General features: G+C 30.4%; 5 protein-coding genes and 1 long non-coding RNA gene across 6 annotated transcripts; 4 read left to right on the forward strand and 2 right to left on the reverse strand.

Moving 5' to 3' along the window:
* The first annotated feature begins 257 nt into the window (after positions 1 to 257).
* On the forward strand, positions 258 to 1636 carry LOC119601919 (translation initiation factor eIF-2B subunit alpha). Its single transcript, XM_037953167.1, has 5 exons — positions 258 to 427; positions 486 to 587; positions 642 to 1008; positions 1063 to 1333; positions 1411 to 1636. The coding sequence occupies exons 1-5, from the start codon at positions 394 to 396 to the stop codon at positions 1555 to 1557; spliced, it is 921 nt and encodes a 306-aa protein (XP_037809095.1). The 5' UTR covers positions 258 to 393; the 3' UTR covers positions 1558 to 1636.
* Positions 1637 to 1689: 53 nt separating this feature from the next.
* Positions 1690 to 2999, reverse strand: LOC119601920. Its single transcript, XM_037953169.1, has 3 exons — positions 2603 to 2999; positions 1996 to 2493; positions 1690 to 1940 (listed from the first exon to the last, which is right to left on the reverse strand). The coding sequence occupies exons 1-2, from the start codon at positions 2865 to 2867 to the stop codon at positions 2180 to 2182; spliced, it is 579 nt and encodes a 192-aa protein (XP_037809097.1). The 5' UTR covers positions 2868 to 2999; the 3' UTR covers positions 1690 to 1940; positions 1996 to 2179.
* A 1551-nt stretch (positions 3000 to 4550) lies between these two features.
* LOC119601923 (exosome complex component RRP46) lies at positions 4551 to 5493 on the forward strand. Its single transcript, XM_037953173.1, has 2 exons — positions 4551 to 5019; positions 5091 to 5493. Exons 1-2 carry the CDS (start codon positions 4669 to 4671, stop codon positions 5451 to 5453), a joined length of 714 nt encoding a protein of 237 aa, XP_037809101.1. The 5' UTR covers positions 4551 to 4668; the 3' UTR covers positions 5454 to 5493.
* LOC119601922 (CDK5RAP1-like protein) lies at positions 5441 to 7296 on the reverse strand. The gene has a single exon (XM_037953172.1). The coding sequence runs from the start codon at positions 7214 to 7216 to the stop codon at positions 5495 to 5497; it is 1722 nt and encodes a 573-aa protein (XP_037809100.1). The 5' UTR covers positions 7217 to 7296; the 3' UTR covers positions 5441 to 5494.
* A 447-nt stretch (positions 7297 to 7743) lies between these two features.
* On the forward strand, positions 7744 to 12717 carry LOC119601914 (alpha-mannosidase 2). Its single transcript, XM_037953158.1, has 8 exons — positions 7744 to 8115; positions 8326 to 8645; positions 8705 to 9006; positions 9075 to 9261; positions 9319 to 9916; positions 9976 to 10361; positions 10431 to 11535; positions 11598 to 12717. Exons 1-8 carry the CDS (start codon positions 7744 to 7746, stop codon positions 11757 to 11759), a joined length of 3432 nt encoding a protein of 1143 aa, XP_037809086.1. The 3' UTR covers positions 11760 to 12717.
* A 3666-nt stretch (positions 12718 to 16383) lies between these two features.
* On the forward strand, positions 16384 to 22951 carry LOC119601928. Its single transcript, XR_005231281.1, has 2 exons — positions 16384 to 16832; positions 22457 to 22951. It is a non-coding gene; the product is annotated as an uncharacterized LOC119601928 (long non-coding RNA).
* Positions 22952 to 23836: the final 885 nt, after the last annotated feature.

Genomic DNA, 23836 nt, shown 5'->3' on the forward strand with positions numbered 1-23836 from the left:
ATACATGTTATGAATGTTATATGTTTACATTTATTATATTATTTTTGACAGTAAGCTAATTCTAAAACAAAATACATGTTGTTTTTGTATTATTGTAGTTATGCATTCATCTATCTAGTTATGCCAGACCCAGGGTGTACTGAATATAAGGTGACGTCATTAGCCCATCTGATAATTTTTTCCAATTTTTTATACATGGCCTTGTATACAGACTTAAACTGCACGTTTGTTAAAATCCATAAAAAAAATTGACTATCGCGCGTTTGCTCTCAAGCAATGTTACCTTGTTAAGTATACCATGAGTTAACCTTTCTTTTAACAGCTGTGAGGAATAAGTTTGCGTGTCAAGCTTTCTAACAAATTTTGTTAATTTTTTTGAAAATATTTAAGAAAATGCCTTTATCGCCACAAAAGAAAGATGATTTTGGTAAGTTTTTGTGAAGATTATTAGAAGTATTTGTAAATTAATTTGTGTTATTATATAGACGTTGTCAAATATTTCCTTAAATTGCTGGACGATGACAAGGATCTCTCATCTGGCATTGCGGCCATTAAAACTCTTTTAATGATTTTGGAAAAGAAACAATGTAAGTAAATGTATTTTTCTTTAAGGGGCAATGAATGTTTAATTATATTTTTAGTTGGCACTATTCATATTTTACAAAACACAATGCAAGAAGCAGTGGCCGCCATGCGTAATACAGATCTTTCCATAGCTGCTGTGGTTTCGGGCGGAGAATTGTTTTGTCGTTTTATTACTTTAAGTTTGGATGATCGAGGCATGGAAGAGTGTCGCGAGATTATGTTAAATCGTGGCAAAATATTTTTAACCAAATTGTTGAATTCACGTAATGTTATTGCTCAACAAGCTCAAAAGTTTATTACCGATGGTTGTCGCGTTTTGACCCATTCCAGATCCCGTGTAGTGTTAAAGGCTCTATTGACAGCCGCCAAGGCTAATAAACAGTTTCATGTGTTTGTTACACAAGGAGGACCAGATAACTCAGGGTGAGTAGGAATATTTTGGGAAATTTTTTATAATAAAAAATATTCCATTTTTAGAGAACAAATGATAGCTGAATTAGAAAGAGCTGGTATAGACTGCACCATGATATTAGATTCTGCCACTGGTTATGTTATGGAATCGGTAGATTTTGTGATGGTGGGAGCGGAGGCAGTGGTAGAAAGTGGTGGTATTATTAATCGTATTGGTAGTTTTACCATGGGTCTGTGTGCCAGAGAAATGAAAAAACCTTTCTATGTACTAGCCGAAAGTTTTAAATTTACACGACTATATCCTCTAAATCAAAGAGATTTGCCAGATGAATACAAGGTAACAATTTTAACAAGATTTTCAAAATCTTTAGTTATTTGTACTAAAATATTTTTTTTCTTTTTATTTCATTTTAGTACTCACGTAAACACTTGAGTGATGTTTCCAAAGTTCATCCTTTGGTAGATTATACACCACCTGCTTATATTACCCTACTTTTTACAGATTTAGGCATTTTAACACCTTCAGCTGTAAGTGATGAATTGATTAAACTCTACATGTAAACAACTTGACTTTGAGCAAAAACGTTTTATGGAAATAAATATTTTTTACATAAATACATATTTCTTTAAGAAAAATCAACTTGTGTTGTTTTAAATTCAGTAGTAGATAATAAATAACAGGTAGCAAGTGAATTGCAGAAGAACAAAGTAAAGTAATTCGATTATTAGAAGCTAATGAAATTCTTTGTTAAAGTAGAAAATATTTATTAAACAAATAACTACTACTACCATAAATTGTCATTCTCATCATCGTCTTCATCATCTACATCCGCACTGGAATCTGTGGTATATTCATCATAATTATATTCATCATCATCGTCATCATTATTATCGATATACTCATCATCGTCATCATTATCAAGACGATTAAATTCGGCAGCCGCCTAAAAATAAAAACTTTTAACTTCTGCTCTATTCTAGTATTAAATTTAAACATACCACTTGTCCAGATTGTATATTTATCTCAATCTGTAAACGTATATCCATAATTAAAAATGCAGTTGTTACCAAAACTGGTATAGTTAAGCGACTCTTCCAGGCTAAATTAGTAAGAAACATAAAAACTTCACCAAACGGGGAATTCATTGTTATCGTTTTGACCAATGGATTTTTTGTAATAAAATTAACGACTAGCTGGTAAATTTTCATCCAGTTCTTCGGCTGCTTCTTGCTCCAAACGTTGCTCTTCCAATTGATCGTATTTAACAATATGTACAGTTTCTCCCACAGTTACCGGTTGTACGGGTTGTATTTGACGATACAAGTTTTGTACAGCTGAATCAGAATTGGTAATGCTAGCTTCTAACTCTAGCAAAATATCATTATTTAAACCCTGGCTGGAATTATTCTGCAGCATAGAGCGCAGACAATCCTCTCGCTTTTCCGCTAAAGCGTCAACAAGCTTTGAGCCTTTTTTGAGTTTTTCAAGTTTACGTTCTGGCAGGAAAAGAAAAAAAAAAATCAATTTATTTTGCAAAATTTCATTTGAAAATGAAATATTCTCCCCCGCCCCCTTATTTTATTGATAAATTAAAGGCGTAGTTACCTAAACTCTGCAAATATGTTTCCGAATCAGGGAGAGGTTGGTGTTGTGAGTCAACGACTTCCTTGGATGTATCTTCAGCACTAGTAGCTTCGAATGTGTTTGAATTTTTATCTTTTTCTTGTATGAAACTATCCTCAAACCCCAAAGTTTGGGAATCGTTTCTTAGATCAGCACTTTCAGTAGGAGAATTTTCTTTGGACTCTTTTGTGGAATTATCTTGTCGTATAACTTCGTTTGTACCTTGGACCGACCAGGGATCCGTCATGTTTTGATGTATTTGAGAAGAAAATTTAACTTTATATATTTTTCTTCAGTAATGTCTTAAATTGTTTATATCCCCTATAAGAACAGTGACAGTCATTTGACCGGTCAATTGACTGTCACTACTGAGAATATACCCATCATTGCGTAGAACAAAGCTCCCATCACTTTCTTAAGGGCAATATGTAAAAAGTGATGGAAACATTTGTGTACATGTGATGTTGCATCACCCTCGCACTTATGAATTCTATCGACTTTAAAACATATATTTGAGCTGCTCACTCTTTTGTTGTTTACTAATCATGGATGATATAAATATTAGTCATGATTGACTAATCATGCTTGATGGATATATCCATCACAGTTAACAAATAAAAAAATGATGCATTAATCGGTCATTGTTGACTAATCACACTTGATGAATATATCCGTCAAATCTGACGGCTATACCAATTTATAATAAAACACAATTTATTGATATTTTAATATATATATATATATATATATATATATATATATATTTTGTTAATTTTATTAATATAGTAATCATATACATAAATTACCAGTCTTTTCACCATTTTACATATCTCGCAGAATCTTAAGTCCTCTGATGCTCCTATTAATTTGTGGAAATAAGTTGTCTGTAAAGAAATACATAAGTATTCATAAATATCGAAATACAAAAATCATAAGTACATATTTATGTTACCATTGATTGATTAAACTTCGAATTGTTTATCTTCTGATCCACTTCCTGAACTTTTTTCAAATTTAGTTTATAATAATTCTCTTTATTTTTAATAATTTAAAGACTTTGTAATTTTTTTATTTTTTCGCTTCTTGATCTTTGGCTTTCGCAGAAACAATTAATTTGTAACGACGAAAAATACAACTCTGTAACACAGTGACAGTCATTTGATCGGTCATTTGGCTGTCATTGTTGATCAAAATATAAATTTTAATACATTTTAATCAAAATGTAGTTGTTTCATTCTTTCATATGCAAATTCAACCCTATACCACACATTGGGTCCAGTAACGGTCATTTTACCGGTCATTTGACTGTCATTGTTGATGGAATCATCCATTAAATTTTTTTTTCGACAATTCTATAAAAAAAAAATGTTGCGTGTGTGTTAGTAAAATCATTTTGTATGTGTTAGTTTCGGTCATTCATTTCTTATAGGGTCGCCATTGATTACAAACCAGGGGTGGTAAACTGTATATGTTGGTATTTATATTTCGGTACTTTTTTGATGCTTGAACATTTTTTCTTTTAATTTTAAATCTTTTGCTTAATTTCACATAGAAGGTGAAGTCATTTAATTTGCTAAATTTTTTATCATTAAAATTGAGCATAAACTGTCAAACTTTATCAAATTTTGTATTTTTATCCCCTTATTCACAAACAAAATTTTTATTTTATAAACGATTTATAAATTAGATTTTGTATGGAAATTTTGTTTTATAAACCTTTTATAAAATAAAAATGTTGTTTGTGAGCAATTTTTGCTGAGTTCGATACACAAACACGTACATATTTTACATACGAGGAAGATTTTGCTGTGAGTTTCTATAAAAAAAATTTTCTGAATCACAGCAAATGTAAAAAGGGATTTGCTGAATCAAACCAAAACTCGTGGCAACTCGTGGCTCATATGTTTATTTTTTTTTGTTAACACTTCTAAGTGACTGCTAGCATAAAAAGAAGCTGTTGATAAACTAAATTTTTTGAACACATTTTTTGTTTTAAGTTTTATTTCTGTTTAAAAATATACAAAAAGAATAGTAAATTTATAAAAAAAATGGTGACAAAAATGCTACAAGATGACAAAACATTGGAGGATGTCAAAATACGTTCAATGAATTGTGAATTAAATCCACTAACCAGAGCCGATGGTTCTGCTTTGTTTGCCCAAGGAGGCACATGTGTTATAGCTTCTATGTTGGGACCTGTTGAAGTGAAATTGCAAAATTTAAAGATTGATAAAGCTTATGTCGAATGTATGTATAGACCAAAGGCCGGTTTACCTACAATACGTGACAAAATGCGTGAAGCGGTTATTAAGGACACATGCGAAGCAGCGTTATTGACCGCCCTACATCCCAGGACCATGATTTCTGTGCAGTTGCAGGAACTGGATGATAGAGGAGGTGTAAGTATTCAAAAAAAAAAAAAAATTATTAAATATTTTTTTATTACAACTAAAGATATATCTATTTCCAGTTGGATGCCTGTGCCATTAATGCCGCATGTATGGCTCTAGTTATTGGTGGTGTACCCATGAAATGTACAGTTGCTGCTGTCCATTGCATTATTGACAAAGACGGCCAACTAATTTTAGATCCTGATCAATATCAAACCAAAGACCATCGTGCCAGCTTTACATTTGTGTTTGATTCTTTGGAACGTGATTTGGTAACAGTCCACAGTATGGGTTGCTTTAAAATGGCACATTTCAATGATGCTCATTTAATGTGTCGTGCTGCTAGTGGTTTAATATTTGATTTTTATCGCAAAATAATGACTAAATTTCATAATAAAACTTTGATTGGGGAAAAAGAAAATTCAGAAAGTATGAAAGAATAAAATATTTTTATATTTTCACTAGTAACAATTTTAGTTTTATTTTAAACTTTAGCATAAAAATCTTGTAAATTTGTTATATATAATGGATGTCCTTTTAGAACTTGGGAATTTGTTTCCTCAATATGTGCTACCACAAAATCTCCCACAGCAATTTCTTTAGTCTGTGGTTCATTTTCTTTGCAGGACAAGGGCAAACTCTTGATAGGTACAATTACTTTGATATTGGCATCATTTCTTCCAAATACGCAATCATCGGATCGTTTACTTTTTCCTTCGATTAATATTAATTCTCGGCGCCCTTCATACATTTTATGCAATTCTGTGGCGCCTTGTCGAAAAGCCTTAACCATTCTCTGTAGTCTGGCGGTCTTCACATCAAGCGGTACATCATCTTTATAGCGACGATGGGCAGTAGTTTTTTCTCTCGTGCTATAGGCAAACAGGAAAGCAACATTATAGCGTACTTGTTCTATAAGTGTAACAGTATCTTGAAATTCTTCTTCAGTTTCGCCACAAAAGCCACAAATAAAATCACTAGATAAACCTACATTCGGTAAATATTCTCTTATAGTATCTACCAACTGCAAATAGGCCTCCCTGGTATAACCGCGGCGCATTCGTTCCAAAACATTGTTGTTGCCAGATTGTGCTGGCAGATGCAAATTCTTACATACATTAGGATAATCTCTGATAACACGTAAAACTTCTTCAGAAAAATCCTTCGGGTGAGGAGAGGTAAAACGTATGCGTACATCGGGTACTGCTTCAGCAACTTCTTGCAGTAGCACTGAGAAGGGGAGACCTCCCTTTTTGGGTTTATACACAGTCTTAAAGCCGGGAGCTAATGATACATTTGACTCAGTTTCTTTGGAGATATCTCTGTAACTATTAACATTTTGCCCTAATAAAGTAACTTCTTTGACTCCATTATTTCTCAAATGTAAGACTTCTTGTTTTATGGATTCCACATCACGAGAACGTTCTCTACCTCGTGTAAAAGGTACTATACAATAAGTACACATATTATCACAACCTCTCATAATGGAAACAAAAGCTGTAGGTGAATCAGTGTTTAATCTTACAGGCATAACATCTCCATACGTCTCATCTAAACTTAAAATAACATTAATGGCTGATTGCTGATAATGGCGGGAAATAGCCAATAATCTGGGTAGATCTTTATAACTATCTGGACCAGCTACCACATCTACACATTTTTCTTTTTCCAATAATTTCTGTTTTAATCTTTCCGCCATACATCCTAATACAGTAATTTGTAAAGGACCCTTTTTTGCCGACCTTTTTTCTTTCATTGCTTTCAAATGATTTAAACGATTCCATATTTTACTTTCCGCACCTTCTCTTACAGCACAGGTCACTATCATGACAACATCTGCATCTTTGACATCCTCAGCTTTAGTATAGCCATTAGCCTTCATGATGGACCACACCACCTCGGTATCGTTGGTATTCATTTGACAGCCATAGATTTCAAAATGTACCCTACGCCCTTGACCCTGGTAGCTATCTAAGGGAAGATAAGGTATTAGATTTTCTTCCGGTGGGGATACGCTTTGTACGGGAGTGTTTAGTTTAGGTTTTACATTGAAAAATTCTTGTAGACCGGGACCCGCCGACACACGTTCTAAAAATGTTTCCCTGCTAGAGGGTTTAGCTGAGGTACTGTGATTTCTACAATTTGTTAAGCAACGTATTGAGTTTCTTTGCTGTCTGCATATATTATAAAGTGTTTGAAGTTTCATTTTTATTTAATTTTTTCAAATTTTCACTAATTATACAATAATTGCACAAAATTAAGATGTTTTGGTATTTAAGGCTAACATTTTACAGTGAATGTTTAAAAAACATAAACAAGACACAGTGTTGCCTAGTTTTATTTATTGAAAAAAACTAAACAAATAAAAACACAAAATAAATAAACAATTTTTATTAGAAATTGATGCTTTAAAATATTTTAATGAAAACTAATTGAAAAATGTTAATTGTTCCCAAAATAAATTAAATAACATGGTTAAGTTTATTTATAATAAAGAATAATTTGTAATGCAAAAATCTATAATATGAAGCGTTTTTTAAACTGTGATATTGCAAACATTGGTTCGCATTGATTTTATTTTGCAGGAAAAAATGGAAAGAATCTGACGAATCCAATATTTTTCTTTAACTTGAATCTCCCACGTATAAAAATATTTATATTTTATAAGAATATTATTAAAATATAGTTTAAATAGAATTGTTATAGTTCAGCCATAAAAGTGTGCGTTTTATAATGTTAAGAATACGTCGGCGTTTTGCCCTGGTGCTCTGTGCCGTTTTCGTGGCAATTTTCTTGGCGGTGTATTTCCTAATCAATTATGCGGCACCGGCCGAAGATAACAAGAAACCTAACTTCATGAATCTCGATAATATTGAAGCGCTAAAACAAAAAATGGATTTGCCCAAAGTGGTAGAAACGAACAATTTAGTAACTAATAATGTGGGTGAGAAACCCCAAAGACAAACGGAACATTTTAAGAAATCTGGGCAAGGGGCTAAACTCAAAGAGGGAGATGAGTTAAAGATTGAAGAGAATATGATAAGTGACAATAAAGATGATACGTGTGATTTTGATCCGCAACAAGTGCCACAACCAAATATTCAGGTATGATTTTAGATTCATCGATTATAACAGTGTTTGTAATAGGAATTTTTATGTTCAAAATTCCACCAAATCGTTGTTTAACTTGAGTTTATAAGAATATTTAAAAGTTACCTTCTATTTTTTGGAAATGACTACAAATCTAAATTGTGATCGAATGAGCCTGCTTTCCTGCTTATACCTCTAAGAGCTAAATATAAAATCTTTTTTCAGATGCTTGACTTGTATGGCAAAATGAAATTTGACAATCCTGATGGTGGTGTCTGGAAACAAGGTTGGAACATAAAATACGATCCTTTGCAATACAATGATCACCATAAACTTAAAGTGTTTGTGGTACCACATTCCCACAATGATCCGGGATGGATCAAAACATTTGATGACTATTATGATCATGAAACTAAACACATACTATCCAATGCTTTAAGACATTTGCGTGAAAATCCTGAAATGAAATTTATTTGGGCAGAGATATCCTATTTTGCCAAATTCTATCAAGATCTCGGTGAATCCAATAAACAGGAAATAAAAAAGTAAGCAAGATATAATAAATTTAACTATTTATTAAATAATAACCTTATATTCTTATAAGATTGGTAGCAAATGGCCAACTAGAATTTGTTACAGGCGGTTGGGTTATGCCAGACGAGGCCAATTCACATTGGCATAATATTTTACTGCAATTGACGGAAGGTCAACATTGGTTAAAGAAATATTTAAATGTAACACCCACAAGCTCTTGGGCCATTGATCCCTTTGGCCATAGTGCATCTATGCCGTATATTTTAAAGAAATCTGGTTTTACAAATTCTCTTATACAAAGAACACACTATTCGGTGAAAAAGGAATTGGCTTTAAAGCGTAATTTGGAATTCTACTGGAGACAATTGTGGGGTAAGCTAAACTATACGACAAACAAAACAAAAATTATAAGCTAAATATTTAATTTATTTCTTTTTCAGATGACACTGGTAGCACTGATTTATTTACTCATATGATGCCTTTTTATTCCTATGATATACCTCATTCTTGTGGACCAGATCCTAAAATTTGCTGTCAATTTGATTTTAAGCGTGTACCCAATTTTGGTCTTATGTGCCCCTGGAGAGTACCACCACAAACTATAGATGATCACAATGTAGCGCAAAGGTATGTTTATTATGAAAATAGTTGTCTAAAACGAAATAATCTTTTAACCCATTACAGAGCTGAACTAATTATCGATCAATGGAAGAAAAAAGCTGAACTTTATCGCACTAACGTGGTATTATTTCCTCTGGGCGATGATTTTCGCTATAGCCAAAGTACCGAATGGGAGGTACAGCGTGTCAATTATGAGAATCTCTTTAATCACATTAATTCCGAGCGAAAATACTTTGTTGAGGCTAAATTCGGTACGCTACAGGAATATTTCGATGCTGTGCATCAGGAACAAAAAGAAAAACAACGTGATTTCCCCACTTTAAGTGGTGATTTCTTTACATATGCCGATCGTAATGATAACTATTGGAGTGGTTATTATACCTCACGTCCCTATCACAAACGTATGGATCGTGTTTTGATGCACTACATACGTTCAGCGGAAATCTTAAGTTCTTGGGATAATTGGGATGAAAGCAGTAAATTTAATGAAATGTTACAGGATGCCAGAAGACAGTTATCATTGTTTCAACATCATGATGGTATAACGGGTACTGCGAAAACTCATGTTGTGGAAGATTATAACAGACGTATGATGGATGCCATAAAATCATGTAGATTTGTTATGCAGCAGGCAATTTACAGATTGTTAACAAAACCTTCGGTGAGGTTATGCTTTATTTAAAAGAAAGAATTTTATTAATTTATTTTTATTTTGTTTAGATTTACAATGCCGACAACAATTTCAATTACTTCTTTATGGATGATTCACGCTGGCCAGGTCCTGATGATAGCCGCACCACCATCATTTTGGGTGAAGAATTACCGCAAAAACATTTGGTATTCCATAATTCTTTACCGCAATGGCGTGAAGATATTGTAGATTTTTATGTAGCCTCTCCCTATGTTAGTGTTGTTGATTTCAATAACAATCCTGTTGATATACAAATCAGTCCGGTATGGACTTGGCATAAGCATACGCTTACGAATACCATAGCACCGCAAGCATCTACCACAAAGTATAGACTGATATTTAAAGCCAAAGTACCACCGCTGGGATTGTCAACATATGTTGTGAAGGTTGAAACGCCAGAAACGATAAAACCCAAGTGAGTATAAAACGATATTTATGAAAGTCTAGTCAAATTTTGAATTTTTTCGCACATCTCACATTTCAGCTACATAACCTTTGCCTCCAATCTGATATTAACTAAAAATCCAATTACCACCCAGCTGGGTGATTATCCCAAAGAAGTGAAATTTGGTGAACATAGAGAAATTTCCCTAAAAGTGGGTTCCGGACCCACAGTAGCTTTCAGCGCTGAAGGAATGATGAAATCCATACAAATAAAAGAATCGGAGGCACATACACCAGTGAGGGTACAATTTTTCAAGTATGGTGTACGTCAAAAGGGTGAACACTCGGGTGCCTATCTATTCCTACCCAACGGATTTGCTTCCCAGATTACTAACCCCCAACTGCCGGTAGTTTTAGTTACCAAAGGTCCTTTGGAATCTTCGGTTAGTGTGGGTCTCAGCTTTGGTGTTCATCATACTATACTAAGAGATGGTGAGGCCCCTGAAATACGCAATAACATTGACATCAACGATATGGATGATACAGAAATTGTTATGCGTTTCCAGACGCGTATACATAATGATGAAACTTTCTATACGGATCTTAATAGTTTGCAGCTTATTAAGCGTCAGCGTTTTACTAAAATTCCTCTGCAAGGCAATTATTATCCCATACCCTCGGCAATTTATATAGAAGATGATACTTTACGTTTAACAGTGGTATCGGCTCAACCTTTGGGCGGCTCTTCTTTGGCCGATGGTGAAGTGGAAATTATGCAAGATCGTCGTTTAACTCATGACGATGAGCGTGGTTTGGGTCAAGGAGTTCTAGATAATCAACCAGTTTTACACATATTCCGTGTATTGCTGGAAAGAATTGATAATTGTGAAAAATTGGCGGATAATCATCCTTCGGGTATTTTAACTTTACCCGCTTACCGCAATTTAAAATCCATATTAGATCCCATTGATAAGTTTATATTTACCGAAAACGATTGGTTGGGAATGTTGCCAGAATTTGGTTCCTCACACACAGCCTTGGGTGAAGATATGGAAATTGTGGTAATGAGAAATTTGCCAGCCTCCAGTGCTATACCAGCTATAGCCCGAGATCGTAAGCCTCATATGCAACAAAACACTGGACTTATCATACATCGAACTAATTTAATGCAATGCTCGGGACTACAGGCTCAAAATACTGGCGAGGTGGGTTAAAAATGCTTTAATATTGTTGTTAATATTTATCAATTTCCTTTCTCCATTTCCAGTTAAATTTACATCATTTATTGCAGTGGGGTTCTCATAATGTTTCGGCGGTTTATAAAACGAATTTAACATTCCTTAAACGTTTGTCTTCTCAAAAAATCGATGAAGATATAACCCTGTGTCCCATGGATTCTTTGGCATTTATCCTACAAAGACACAGTTGATCACTTTATGTTTAAATGAATTTATGTATTTAAATTTTTCTTCTCTTTTTTAACTTTATTTTAAATAATCTTGACTGACTTACATTGACTTGGAGTTTACTTAATACCAAAAATGTTTTTAGTTTTTCTCGTTCATTTAATATTTTTTTTTTTTAACTAGACGATTTTATTTTATTGTGTGGTAATTTATTTAGTTTTATTTGTTTTTGAAGTGGGTCAGTTGTTTACTTCTTTAGTGTTTCGTGTTTTTTTTTTCACTTTTTTGCTTTCTTATGATATATCAATTTATCTTTTTCTAACACAAATTTTTATTTTTCTTAATTAATAATTAAGGCACGTATGACTGTTTGTTGTATTTAACTTTGTTTAAAGTGAAATATTTAATATTATTAAAGAAATATATATTTATTGTATGAGTGATATTAATACAACAAAAAATCTCATAAATAACTATGAACCAGTGACTTTTTCAAAAAGTATTTGTAGAAAGTTTTTTGCAGAACTCGAAATACATTCATATGTACTTTTTCATATTGAGGGTTATTTAAATATGTTATCGAAGACAAGTAAACTCGAATATTTTTCAAACTTTCCAGTACCCATTAAGACATATAATAATTATTTTATAAAATCTTTGACAATTTCTTTTATTGAAAAATCTGTACTGCAATTCTGAATTGTTGACAATTGTGTAGCCTCGTTTCACTTTTATTCTTAACTTTTCTATATATTTTGTACTTGCTAATTTATTTGTACTTAAAATAATTTCCTGTTACCCAGTGTCCACCAAAACCAAAATAGCTTTTTGAAAAAGTCCTATGATCATCGATCACACACAGATAAATTTAAGTTAAATTTAAGTAAAATTAATGTAATAAATATAAATAAATTAATTATTTAATATTATTCAATGATATTAATTGTGTTAAAAGAACATTTTCTAGCAACATACTTTAAAAAAATTAATAAAAACTAAATGAGAAAAAAATTAAAAAGTTTTCCCGATTTCTTTAGTTGCCCTGCTGCTATTTTAGTAAGTTTGTATTATCTAATTTTATTAATCGTTTCCAAATTGACATTTGATAGAGATTTATGTATGTATTTCTAGCTTCAGACTATTTCTTCATCTACCTTAGACTCTAGACTTCAGAGTAATATATAGTACACGATCGGGACCATAAACTGGACTAAAGTCTCTAGAATATTGTAATTAAACTCTAGACTTCAGAATAGAATATAGTACACGATCCGGACCATAAACTGTACTACAGTCTCTAGAATATTATATTTAAACTCGACTATAGTCTAGACTTTACAGTAGTCTACAGTTCATACTATTGTCTAGACTATTGTCCAGATTATAGTCTTGTCTATTGTACAGACTATAGTCTTCTATATTGTGCAGACTATAGTTTAGTTTATGTCTAACATTTATTTTAGTCTATTGTCCTGACTATAGTTTAGCCTATAGTCCAGACTAGGCTATTCTATTGGTCTATTGTCAAGACTGTAGTCTAGCCTATAGACCAGACTAGATTATTCTATTGGTCTATTGTCAAGACTATAGTCTAGCCTATAGACCAGACTATTGTCTAGCCAATAGTTCTGTTTATAGCCTAGACTAAAGTCTAGTCTATTCTTCGGACTATAGTTAAATATATAGTTCAGACTATAGTCTAGTCAATAGTCCAGATTATAGTCTAGCCTATAGTCCAGGCCATTGCCTAGTCTACAGTCCAGATTATTGTCTTTGTATTTTTAAATTCCCCGGTTTATTTCAATCTTAACGACTGTTATAGGTACAGACTTTATTTATTGTACTTTTAAAGGATTTAGGATCCATAAATATCCTTAATTTTATCTTTAACCGTTTACACAACGAAGTGCATTATAATTTTCTGACGACCTTTTTCTCTCAGTGTATTGGTATAGTCGTGATTTTAATTATTTCTGTAACTCAAAGAATATACAAAGTGGTTGTTGTCGGCACGGAGCGACTAAAGTATACTTTTCTAAAGGATTGACCAGCGCTGAATCTGGCCTCAGAATTTATCCATCACATCAGGTTTTGCAGATATCGTGTCATGAAGTTTGAAAACCGCGTTGTTGGCCATATAACAGTGCGAAGATTACTTATTAGATCTATTATGACATCTGAAAGTCAAATCTATCGTCTTTAAAATAAAGGTTTAACCATTGAGGCCAGATTCGGATATAGCGCTGCTTAATGCTTTAGAAAAGTATAATTTCCGTTACTTTTTTTTAAAGATTTGTAGCCAAGTCTAAATGAATTTGCTTTGATTGCAGCGTTGACCTTTAAATAAATTATTATTTTAAAATTATTATAAAATTAGACTAGAATAAAAAATAAAAATCCTCACAAATAACGGAAAAATTGTGAAAAATCCCCAAATTTTATGAAAAGTTCCAAATCCCTCCCCACGAAAATATGTATGTCACCAAATATAACTTGAAATCCCCAATTTGGGGACAAATCCCCACGTCTGGCGACACTATGTGTAGCAAGAAGCACTATGTTCATTACAAAGTGGTTGTTGTGTTTTCATTAATAGTGTTCGTTCTACATTTGAGTGAATGTGTTACAAATAAAGTGTTTAAAAAATAAATAATTTAATTAAAACTAAAACAAACTATTATTAACTAATAGCAGGAGTAAAAAAAGTAAATGAATATTATTTTCAAGATTAAATAAAAAATATTAATTATAAAATACATACATTCTAAGCAATAAAATTAATTCTACGGGTAAAGTACATCTTATGGATTTTTTCAGCTATTCGCATAAAAAAATAAAAATAAGAAGAGAGTGCAAAAACAAAAAAATATAATAAGAGAAATAAATTTGAAAAAAAGTGTTGCCAGACGTATTTAAAAGCGAATGACTGTTTAGTGCCAACAATATATGCAAAAATTCCAATTGGGAATATATAGTTCATATAATCTTGTTGCTATAAAGTACCAGTGAAAAATTTTAATTTACTCGTTGGAATGAAATAAGTAAGTCGAAGAAATGAATTTAAAGAGCTCTGTGCTAAATTCACAAGTTAGCAAACTGTTTATTTCACTAATTCCTATGGATTTTTTTAATTTTTTGTTCAACACTATTTCTTTTTGGCTTAAAATTTAGCATTCTTTGTGATAAAATATGGCATTTTTTCTAAGAAATTAGTTTTATATACATGTTAGGTATTTAATAGAGAATTTTTTATTACATTTCAACATTGATCAACTAGATAGTAAAATGTTAATTTGATCAATACCCAGAAAACTATGGTTTTTCTTTTGTTGTCACTTTTTGAAGAATATAAACTGTTTGTATTATAATTTAATCAAAAATTTCTTCTAATAATATGCGTTATTTTATAATTTTATGAAATGTTTTTTTTTTTTTAAGGGATATAAGTCAAACCAATAAGTCCAATAAGATGCATTTACACCATTTAAGTAGAAAAACTCATGGCATATCTGCTTGTTTACTATTCCTTATTCTCAGTACAAATATTTTAAATTATGAAAAGTTTTTGAATATAAAAAGTACCAATATTTTTTGAATAATACTCCATAATTTGCACATTTAAAGACTTTTTTATAATCAAAATTCTAAATTGGAACCATTGAATATTATAGATCTAAGTGTTATAAACGATTTCTGAAATAACTTTACATTATTCGGAAAAACATTATTTAAAGTCTAAAACTGGCTTTATATACAAATATATAAATGATCATATCTTTAAAACTATGCATTCAATTTATTAATCTCCACCTGTTTTGTGTTCAGCATGTTCATCTTGTTAATATACAAAATAAATTTTAAATAAATTTGAAGTTTTAAAAAATTTTGTAAAATTTGTATGGAAGTTAGCACTTATTTTCTTCAATAAAAATTTAACTTTGAGATAGCATATTAACAAAAATTCTTGTTAAAAGTGCAAAAATTACTTTTTTGGTTTCAAATTTATACCAGACGTGGATCATGCATTGAGGAATCCTTTTGCATCAAAAACTCACTTTGCCCAAAATTGAATTCGCACTTTTTAATAGGGTCACGATATATTTTAAGTTCGATTCGAAAAAATTACAGAAACGAGTACTGGTCTCTAAAGTTTCAACGTTTATGAAATTTTGTTGGCCTATGTAATTAAAGTTTTCGCCGATATCAGAAAAATAATTTATCCAATTCTTAATTTTGATACGTAATTTGAGAAAGTTATATTTTACACTATATTTACGTGCCCATCATTGTCTGGGGTTTTAAGTGCTTGATTTTTGAAAAAATACTTTTCTAATAAGTATTTCTGAGACTTTAAAAAGCTAAAACGAAAATATTTTCGATCTGGAACAAACAATAATCAGTATTAAAGAGCAAAAACAAAATTTTCTACACTTTCTGATGAATGTCGATTTACAATTCAATACATTCATCTCAATACATTGATCTTTATTTAATAAACTAAAATGAACATTTTGTATTTATTTGGTAAATGTTAGGAAAACAAATTTCCCCAGAATCTGGCATCACTAATGTAAAGTTATTTTCTGATTAAAAGCTCTCTTTTACAAAAGAGAGTTTGATTTTTCCGTTTTTATTTTATAAACTGTTTTGGAATGTGGTCACAATTGGAAGAAGAAGAGAAGAACGAAAAAAAAAACAAATCTGTGCTACTATGCCTTTTTCTTATATTAATAATGCCTGCCAGCCGCCCGTTTGTTTGCCTTTGTATGCGTTAGAGAAATATCGATGGAATCACTTTCGAGCCATTACTTGAAGCGATTCGTTCGTTCGTATTAAATGTTTACACACCATTCAAAAAACTATTAAAAAAAAAAACAAAATAAAAACCTAGTTAAAATTTTCATTCATTCTATTAAGAAAACAAACAACAATAACAAAAAACAACGCACTAAACGGTGGTGTTTCCCTAAAAAAAAATTAAAGTGAGATTGAAGATACAAATTGATTTAATAAAGTTGAAAGAAATATTTCTAAGATATTTTATATAAAATTATCAAAAAACAAATTAAGCTTTGTGTGTGTTGGTGCAATTTTGTGTAAATATTTTATTTGAATAAAAAAAAAGAAAAAAACTACCAACCTACAACAAAAATCTAATAGCAGCATAACGATTTTTTACCCATTTCAATGCCAAATATCTTTATGACAAGACCAGAAAAAGAAACACAACAATTAGTATATAATTTGTTTGTTGTTGTTTTTTAACAATTTTATGAATTGATTTTTTTCGTTCATAGGTTCGAGATACAAAATTGTATCTAGTGCAGCAGGTTACATAAAATGTTTAATAAACAAAAACAAAAGTTGTTTAAATTATCTAAACGCGAGGAGCATTTGGTGCAAAATTATTATGTTGCAAAAAAATAAAAGTGTTTAAAAATGAATTTCTTAGATTTTCTTGTTAAAAGAACAAAAACAAATATTAGTAGCAATATAGTGTTAATTATTTAGTTTACAGTCAAAATCGTTAAAAGTTTTCATTTTAAACAATTTGTTGTTTTTTTCCTTCTTCATTTTTTTTTTTTTTTCATTCTAAAGTGGATACAAAGATGAAGAAGAAGCAGACAGAAAAATAATACATACAATTATAACGACGTCATACAAAAGTGTGTCAAAGCAGCACAACACCAACAACAACAACAAAAACAGCATTAATTTAAAGAGAGTTTAGTTAGAGAAAGAGCTTATATAGATGGTAGAAGAAAATCCGAAAAAACACTGACTTATATACATATCTACATACATATGTATATACATACAACAAATCTATCTACAGCAAATAATATAACAACAACATTCTATATTCTTCAATATGTAAAATTATTTTGTACTCACTTTATTCCATATAACAATGTCGCTTTAGTTGACAGAGATGCAAAATGTAGTATATAATAATATATTTAAATAGGTAGCTGATACATTTTACTAAATCAATTCATAACCAGAAATATTTGATAATAAATCTGCAATTTATAAATATCCAGAGTATGGATATTATATTAGTCTATATTCTAGACTATAGGTACCTACAATCTTTTTCTTTGTTAAAATTTTTTTATTCTGGGTTGTGCATCTCTGGTTTGTACTCAATAACTATACTTTTTTTGTTTATTAAATAGGTACATATTGAAAATTTGAAGTCCCATAACTCGGAAACTAAGAAGATCAAGATCAGACTATAGACTAGACTATAGACTAGACTATAGACTAGACTATAGACTAGACTATAGACTAGACTATAGACTAGACTATAGACTAGACTATAGACTAGACTATAGACTAGACTATAGACTAGACTATAGACTAGACTATAGACTAGACTATAGACTAGACTATAGACTAGACTATAGACTAGACTATAGACTAGACTATAAACTAGACTATAGACTAGACTATAGACTAGACTATAGACTAGACTATAGACTAGACTAGACTAGACTATAGACTAGACTATAGACTAGACTATAGACTAGACTATAGACTAGACTATAGACTAGACTATAGACTAGACTATAGACTAGACTATAGACTAGACTATAGACTAGACTATAGACTAGACTATAGACTAGACTATAGACTAGACTATAGACTAGACTATAGACTAGACTATAGACTAGACTATAGACTAGACTATAGACTAGACTATAGACTAGACTATAGACTAGACTATAGACTAGACTATAGACTAGACTATAGACTAGACTATAGACTAGACTATAGACTAGACTATAGACTAGACTATAGACTAGACTATAGACTAGACTATAGACTAGACTATAGACTAGACTATAGACTAGACTATAGACTAGACTATAGACTAGACTAGACTAGACTATAGACTAGACTATAGACTAGACTATAGACTAGACTATAGACTAGACTATAGACTAGACTATAGACTAGACTATAGACTAGACTATAGACTAGACTATAGACTAGACTATAGACTAGACTATAGACTAGACTATAGACTAGACTATAATAGACTAGACTATAGACTAGACTATAGACTAGACTATAGACTAGACTATAGACTAGACTATAGACTAGACTATAGACTAGACTATAGACTAGACTAGACTAGACTATAGACTAGACAATAGAGTAGGCTAAAGATTTGACTTTATACAAAACTGTAGACTAGACTAGACACTAGACTGGACTATGAACCAGTGGTCTGTTGCCTACTATGTTGGCAAAAAATATAAGTTGGAAAAAGTACCGAAAATGTCCTGGGGGTACTGCGGTATATTTTGATATCAAAAATTACTTGAAAAAGTACTAATGCACTTAATTTTCCATGCCTGATGTGTCCTATCTCTGCTTTAAAATGCATCGGAAAGAGTACAAAACTTTAGGAAAAGATACTTTTACATAAACATAATGTATTGTTATTCAATGTTTTAAATTTAAGAGCGTATTTGTTAATGTTGTTCTCTTTTTTTGATTATAAATGTGATAAATTTGTTTTACTCTTTCTATCACTGTTTCATTCTCCCCTAAATTTTCATTACAACAACGCAAAAAGCTTCTTGCATGCTTTTTGTTTGATGTTACTTTTTCCTTAGCTTTTAGTTTTCTATGGCACAAGTATTTTTCGTACATTTCTTTTTGTCTTAGTTCTTCTTAATTTATAATTTTTCTATTCCCTGCTTTCATACACTTTCTGTTCTTATGTGGTTCTTTTTGCCTTTTTCAGTTTGAAGTTTCCAAAGATCAATTTACTTAAGATTTGCTGATGTTTTCAGAAAATTATGCATAAATAATGGAATACATAAAGAAATTATAAACAATAATAAAAAAGATAGACAAAGTGGATAAGCAATTGGATAGAATATTAAAAAAGTCTGCAAGTAGGGTACCTTAAACTAAATTTTTAAATAAATTTTAGGGATTTTCTGTAGTGAATTGTACCAAAAAAGTTTTACATCTTTAGTACTTTCTTGTTTAAATTGTTCCCAAATACCTACATAATCACATTTACATTTGTTTTATCTCATCTTCTTCATCCCTTTTTGCCAATAAAACAGTATGAGACTGTGGAGAAGAACAAAAGAAAATGACTACTTCCGCTCTTATTACAGTAGTTGCTGTTGTCTTGTTCGATATTTTTCAAAAAAGGAACTAAAAGATTTCTTCTTTCCTGCTTTTACACGAGCCTCTCCACTACTACTCTTACACATTTATAGAAGAACTGACAACAGCAAATCACATAAAAAAATAGACGACAACAACAAAAATTCACAAAAGCTTTTCTCTTGGATTTTTATAACAAAAAGAAAAACATAAATTTTTATACACAAATGTTTGTCTGTGTATAACAAAGAGATATATGACTGTTTGTATATTGTGTGTAGCAAAATATTTAACGGGTCGGGAAAAACCTACTGCCCTAATAAAAGAAAAATACCAATGCACATGAAAACACACTCTCCCAGTTTTAACACTCAGTGTTGCCATTGAAGTTGTTAATTTTTTACTAAAACATTACGTTTTGTTCAGTGTTTGTTAAAAATTTCAATTAGTACAATTATTTTTATAAGAACTAGAACCATTATCAAAATATATGTACCTCTTATAAAAAACCTCCTGGCAACACTTTTATCTCTACTTACTATTACTGTCTACCATATTTCTATGCTTTTTGTTAGAATTTACTTTAAAAATTGTTAAAGAAAAACATAAATTAGTAATAATTCTACAACATTATGCACATTCATACTTTTTTCTACTTTATTTTCTATGCTTTTTATTATCATTTTGTCTTTTTAGTTCTGCTGGTTTCATTCAGAGTATTAAAAGCACTAGGGAACTTTGTTTTGGTTTTTCTATACTATATAGAATAGGGAATAATAAATGAGGAACATAGGTATTGTTCAAAAAAGCAAAGTGCAAACAAATGTGAATGAATAATAAGTTTTGATTAATTTAAATAAATCATTTTTATTTTGTGTGTTTGAAGTATATTTCTATTCTGTTATACATGACAGATAAGCTTCTGTTTTTATTTAAGGAAATGCAGCAAAAACTTTCTGTAGTTAAAAAAAATTACATACAACGAGAGAGGAATTTTCTTTTTAAAGTTTTGCGTCAATTAAGAGAGTAAGAAGAGCTTTGTGTGGAATTTAAGTAAGGCTGATTAAGCGTTTAGTGAACATTTTCAATAGATATTAAATATTTTTAGTTAGTTAGTTAGTTAGTTAGTTAGATAGTTAGTAGTTAGTTAGTTAGTTAGTTAGTTAGTAGTAGTTAGTTAGTTAGTTAGTTAGTTAGTTAGTTAGTTAGTTAGTTAGTTAGTAGTTAGTTAGTTAGTTAGTAGTTAGTAGTTAGTTAGTTAGTTAGTTAGTTAGTTAGTTAGTTAGTTAGTTAGTTAGTTAGTAGTAGTTAGTAGTAGTTAGTAGTGTTAGTTAGTTAGTTAGTTAGTTAGTTAGTTAGTTAGTTAGTTAGTAGTTAGTTAGTTAGTTAGTTAGTTAGTTAGTTGTAGTTAGTTAGTTAGTGTTAGTTAGTTAGTTAGTTAGTTAGTTAGTTAGTTAGTAGTTAGTTAGTTAGTTGTAGTTAGTAGTTAGTTAGTTAGTTAGTAGTTAGTTAGTTAGTTAGTTAGTTAGTTAGTTAGTTAGTTAGTAGTTAGTTAGTAGTTAGTAGTTAGTTAGTAGTTAGGTAGTTAGTAGTTAGTTAGTAGTTAGTTAGTTAGTTAGTTAGTTAGTTAGTTAGTTAGTTAGTTAGTTAGTTAGTAGTTAGTTAGTTAGTTAGTTAGTTAGTTAGTTAGTTAGTTAGTTAGTTAGTAGTAGTTAGTAGTAGTTAGTTAGTTAGTTAGTTAGTAGTTAGTTAGTAGTTAGTTAGTTAGTAGTAGTTAGTTAGTTAGTTAGTAGTTAGTTAGTTAGTTAGTTAGTAGTTAGTTAGTTAGTTAGTTAGTTAGTTAGTTAGTTAGTTAGTTAGTTAGTTAGTTAGTTAGTTAGTTAGTTAGTTAGTTAGTAGTTAGTTAGAAACTAAGAAGTTTAAGTTCAAATCCATTAAGAGCTTTTACATAAAATTCGCTGCATAAGCATTACTGTTAGGAGCTAATTTGAGCCAAAGGAAAAGTTCTCTTGCTTTTAGCAGCCACTGCTGCTTGTAGAACTTTCGCAGCTCAGAGAAAGTTTTCAGTTGGAACAAAGTTGTTGTTATGCCACCTTGAGGTATGTAAAAAGTCCAAATGGAAATTGAACCATGATGACATGAAATTACAATTTGACAATTTCACGAAAACAGAAAAGAAGAAAATAATACTGCAAAAAACATTTTTCTTTTACGTTAAGTACGTACTAAACTTTGGCACTGAACGGTCGTCGTTGTCGTCATTCCTCTATATTAAACAATACGTTTTCATAAATTCAAATCCCTAAAGTATTGAGCGGAGAAAGAATACATAATAACAAAAGAAAAATAAAAATCAAAGTAAAGCAATAAAAAAGTACATAAAAACAAGTAAAGTGAATATAAATGGAATAAAAGAAAGGTTTTGTTGCTAATAAAATAATGAAATAAAAAACAGTTCAATTAAATAATTTTGAAAACATCATAAATTTCTAAAGTTGTGCATACTATTAGATAATTATTTTGCATAAGATACAAAAATATTTATTAAATTAAATCATTATTTATTAATTGTTTCTCCCTTCAGTTCCAGCAACGAATTATTTTTTAAAATAAAAACGGAAATAAAACAATTTCATCACTTAAAAAAACAACAATTTTCAAAAAAGAAGGAAAGAAAGAAAATAAAAACAACAACTACAAAATACATTGTATATGTGTGTGTATATGTTAGTATCATACAAAAGTTTGCATGTGTATGTAACTTTATTTATCATCTCAATAAAAACAGATATAAAAAACTAAAAAAACAACAACAAACTAATTTAAAAATACTATTAAAAAAATATATATAAATAAAAAAGAACAACTTTATAAACAAAAACAACTGCTGCTGCATCGTCGTCATCAACATCATTCTGTACAAAAACAAAAACAACAACGACTACAACTATCTCATTGTTGTTACGAAGAGTAGATTTTGCAAAAAGCCACTAATAAAAGCAACAATAACAAAAAGTGAAATAGAATAAAAACAAAAACAATTTCTCTTTATCTTCTACTTCTATTACAACAAACAACAGTCAGCCATTCATACAAGTTCTACTGTAAAAATTGTAACTAAAACAATAATAACAACAACAACCACAACACCAACTTAAATCCACAACAAGAACAACAACAAAATTTGTCTAAATTAACGATTATCTAATAATAATTGTTTTATAAAACACAAAAAAAAATTACAACCTAAACAAACAAATAAGTAAAATCACAATACTTTATTAAAAGGTGAATATAAAAACAAATTACTTTTTTTTAAATATATTTTTTAATTATTTATTTAACTATTTAAGGTAATTCTAGTTTTAGTAATTAGTATTATAGTGTTATTTTATTAGTATTTTATGTATTTCTATTTCTATGATTTCTGTATCTTAAATGAAGGATTTTTGATAATCCTAAACAAAAATTTTAACTAAACTGTGCAACGTTTATAGTCTAACTGATACATACATCTAAGACTACTGGGCATATGTACATAATTACTGCATTTTATAACGAACAAAATAAATGGAGACTTCAAATGACGAAATTTCCTCAAAATAATATTTGTACAGATCGTTTAAAAATAGTTTTGTGTACAAATTGTTTGTGATAGATAGTTCGATCTGATAAAACATATTAGAAACTATAACTGAACTATAACTGAACTAGAACTGAACTAGAACTGAACTAGTACTGAACTAGAACTGAACTAGAACTGAACTAGAACTGAGCTAGAACTGAACTAGAACTTAACTAGAACTGAACTAGAACTGAACTAGAACTGAACTAGAACTGAACTAGAACTGAACTAGAACTGAACTAGAACTGAACTGAACTAGAACTGAACTAGAACTGAACTAGAACTGAACTAGAACTGAACTAGAACTGAACTAGAACTGAACTAGAACTGAACTAGAAC

The sequence above is a fragment of the Lucilia sericata genome, unplaced genomic scaffold (assembly GCF_015586225.1).
Source record: "Lucilia sericata isolate MDLA Ls3-8-SP2 unplaced genomic scaffold, ASM1558622v1 Contig000199F_arrow, whole genome shotgun sequence".
Lineage (NCBI taxonomy): Eukaryota > Metazoa > Arthropoda > Insecta > Diptera > Calliphoridae > Lucilia > Lucilia sericata.

Coding starts and splice junctions, on each gene's coding strand:
- LOC119601920 (XM_037953169.1), bottom strand. CDS start 2,867: ATGACGGATCCCTGGTCGGTCCAAGGTACAAACGAAGTTATACGACAA. Junction 2,494..2,602: donor AACATATTTGCAGAGTTTAG/GTAACTACGCCT, acceptor TTTTCCTGCCAG/AACGTAAACTTGAAAAACTC.
- LOC119601914 (XM_037953158.1), top strand. CDS start 7,744: ATGTTAAGAATACGTCGGCGTTTTGCCCTGGTGCTCTGTGCCGTTTTC. Junction 9,007..9,074: donor CTACTGGAGACAATTGTGGG/GTAAGCTAAACT, acceptor TTTCTTTTTCAG/ATGACACTGGTAGCACTGAT. Junction 11,536..11,597: donor AGGCTCAAAATACTGGCGAG/GTGGGTTAAAAA, acceptor CTCCATTTCCAG/TTAAATTTACATCATTTATT.
- LOC119601919 (XM_037953167.1), top strand. CDS start 394: ATGCCTTTATCGCCACAAAAGAAAGATGATTTTG. Junction 1,009..1,062: donor GGAGGACCAGATAACTCAGG/GTGAGTAGGAAT, acceptor TTCCATTTTTAG/AGAACAAATGATAGCTGAAT. Junction 1,334..1,410: donor ATTTGCCAGATGAATACAAG/GTAACAATTTTA, acceptor ATTTCATTTTAG/TACTCACGTAAACACTTGAG.
- LOC119601922 (XM_037953172.1), bottom strand. CDS start 7,216: ATGAAACTTCAAACACTTTATAATATATGCAGACAGCAAAGAAACTCA.
- LOC119601923 (XM_037953173.1), top strand. CDS start 4,669: ATGGTGACAAAAATGCTACAAGATGACAAAACATTGGAGGATGTCAAA. Junction 5,020..5,090: donor AACTGGATGATAGAGGAGGT/GTAAGTATTCAA, acceptor ATCTATTTCCAG/TTGGATGCCTGTGCCATTAA.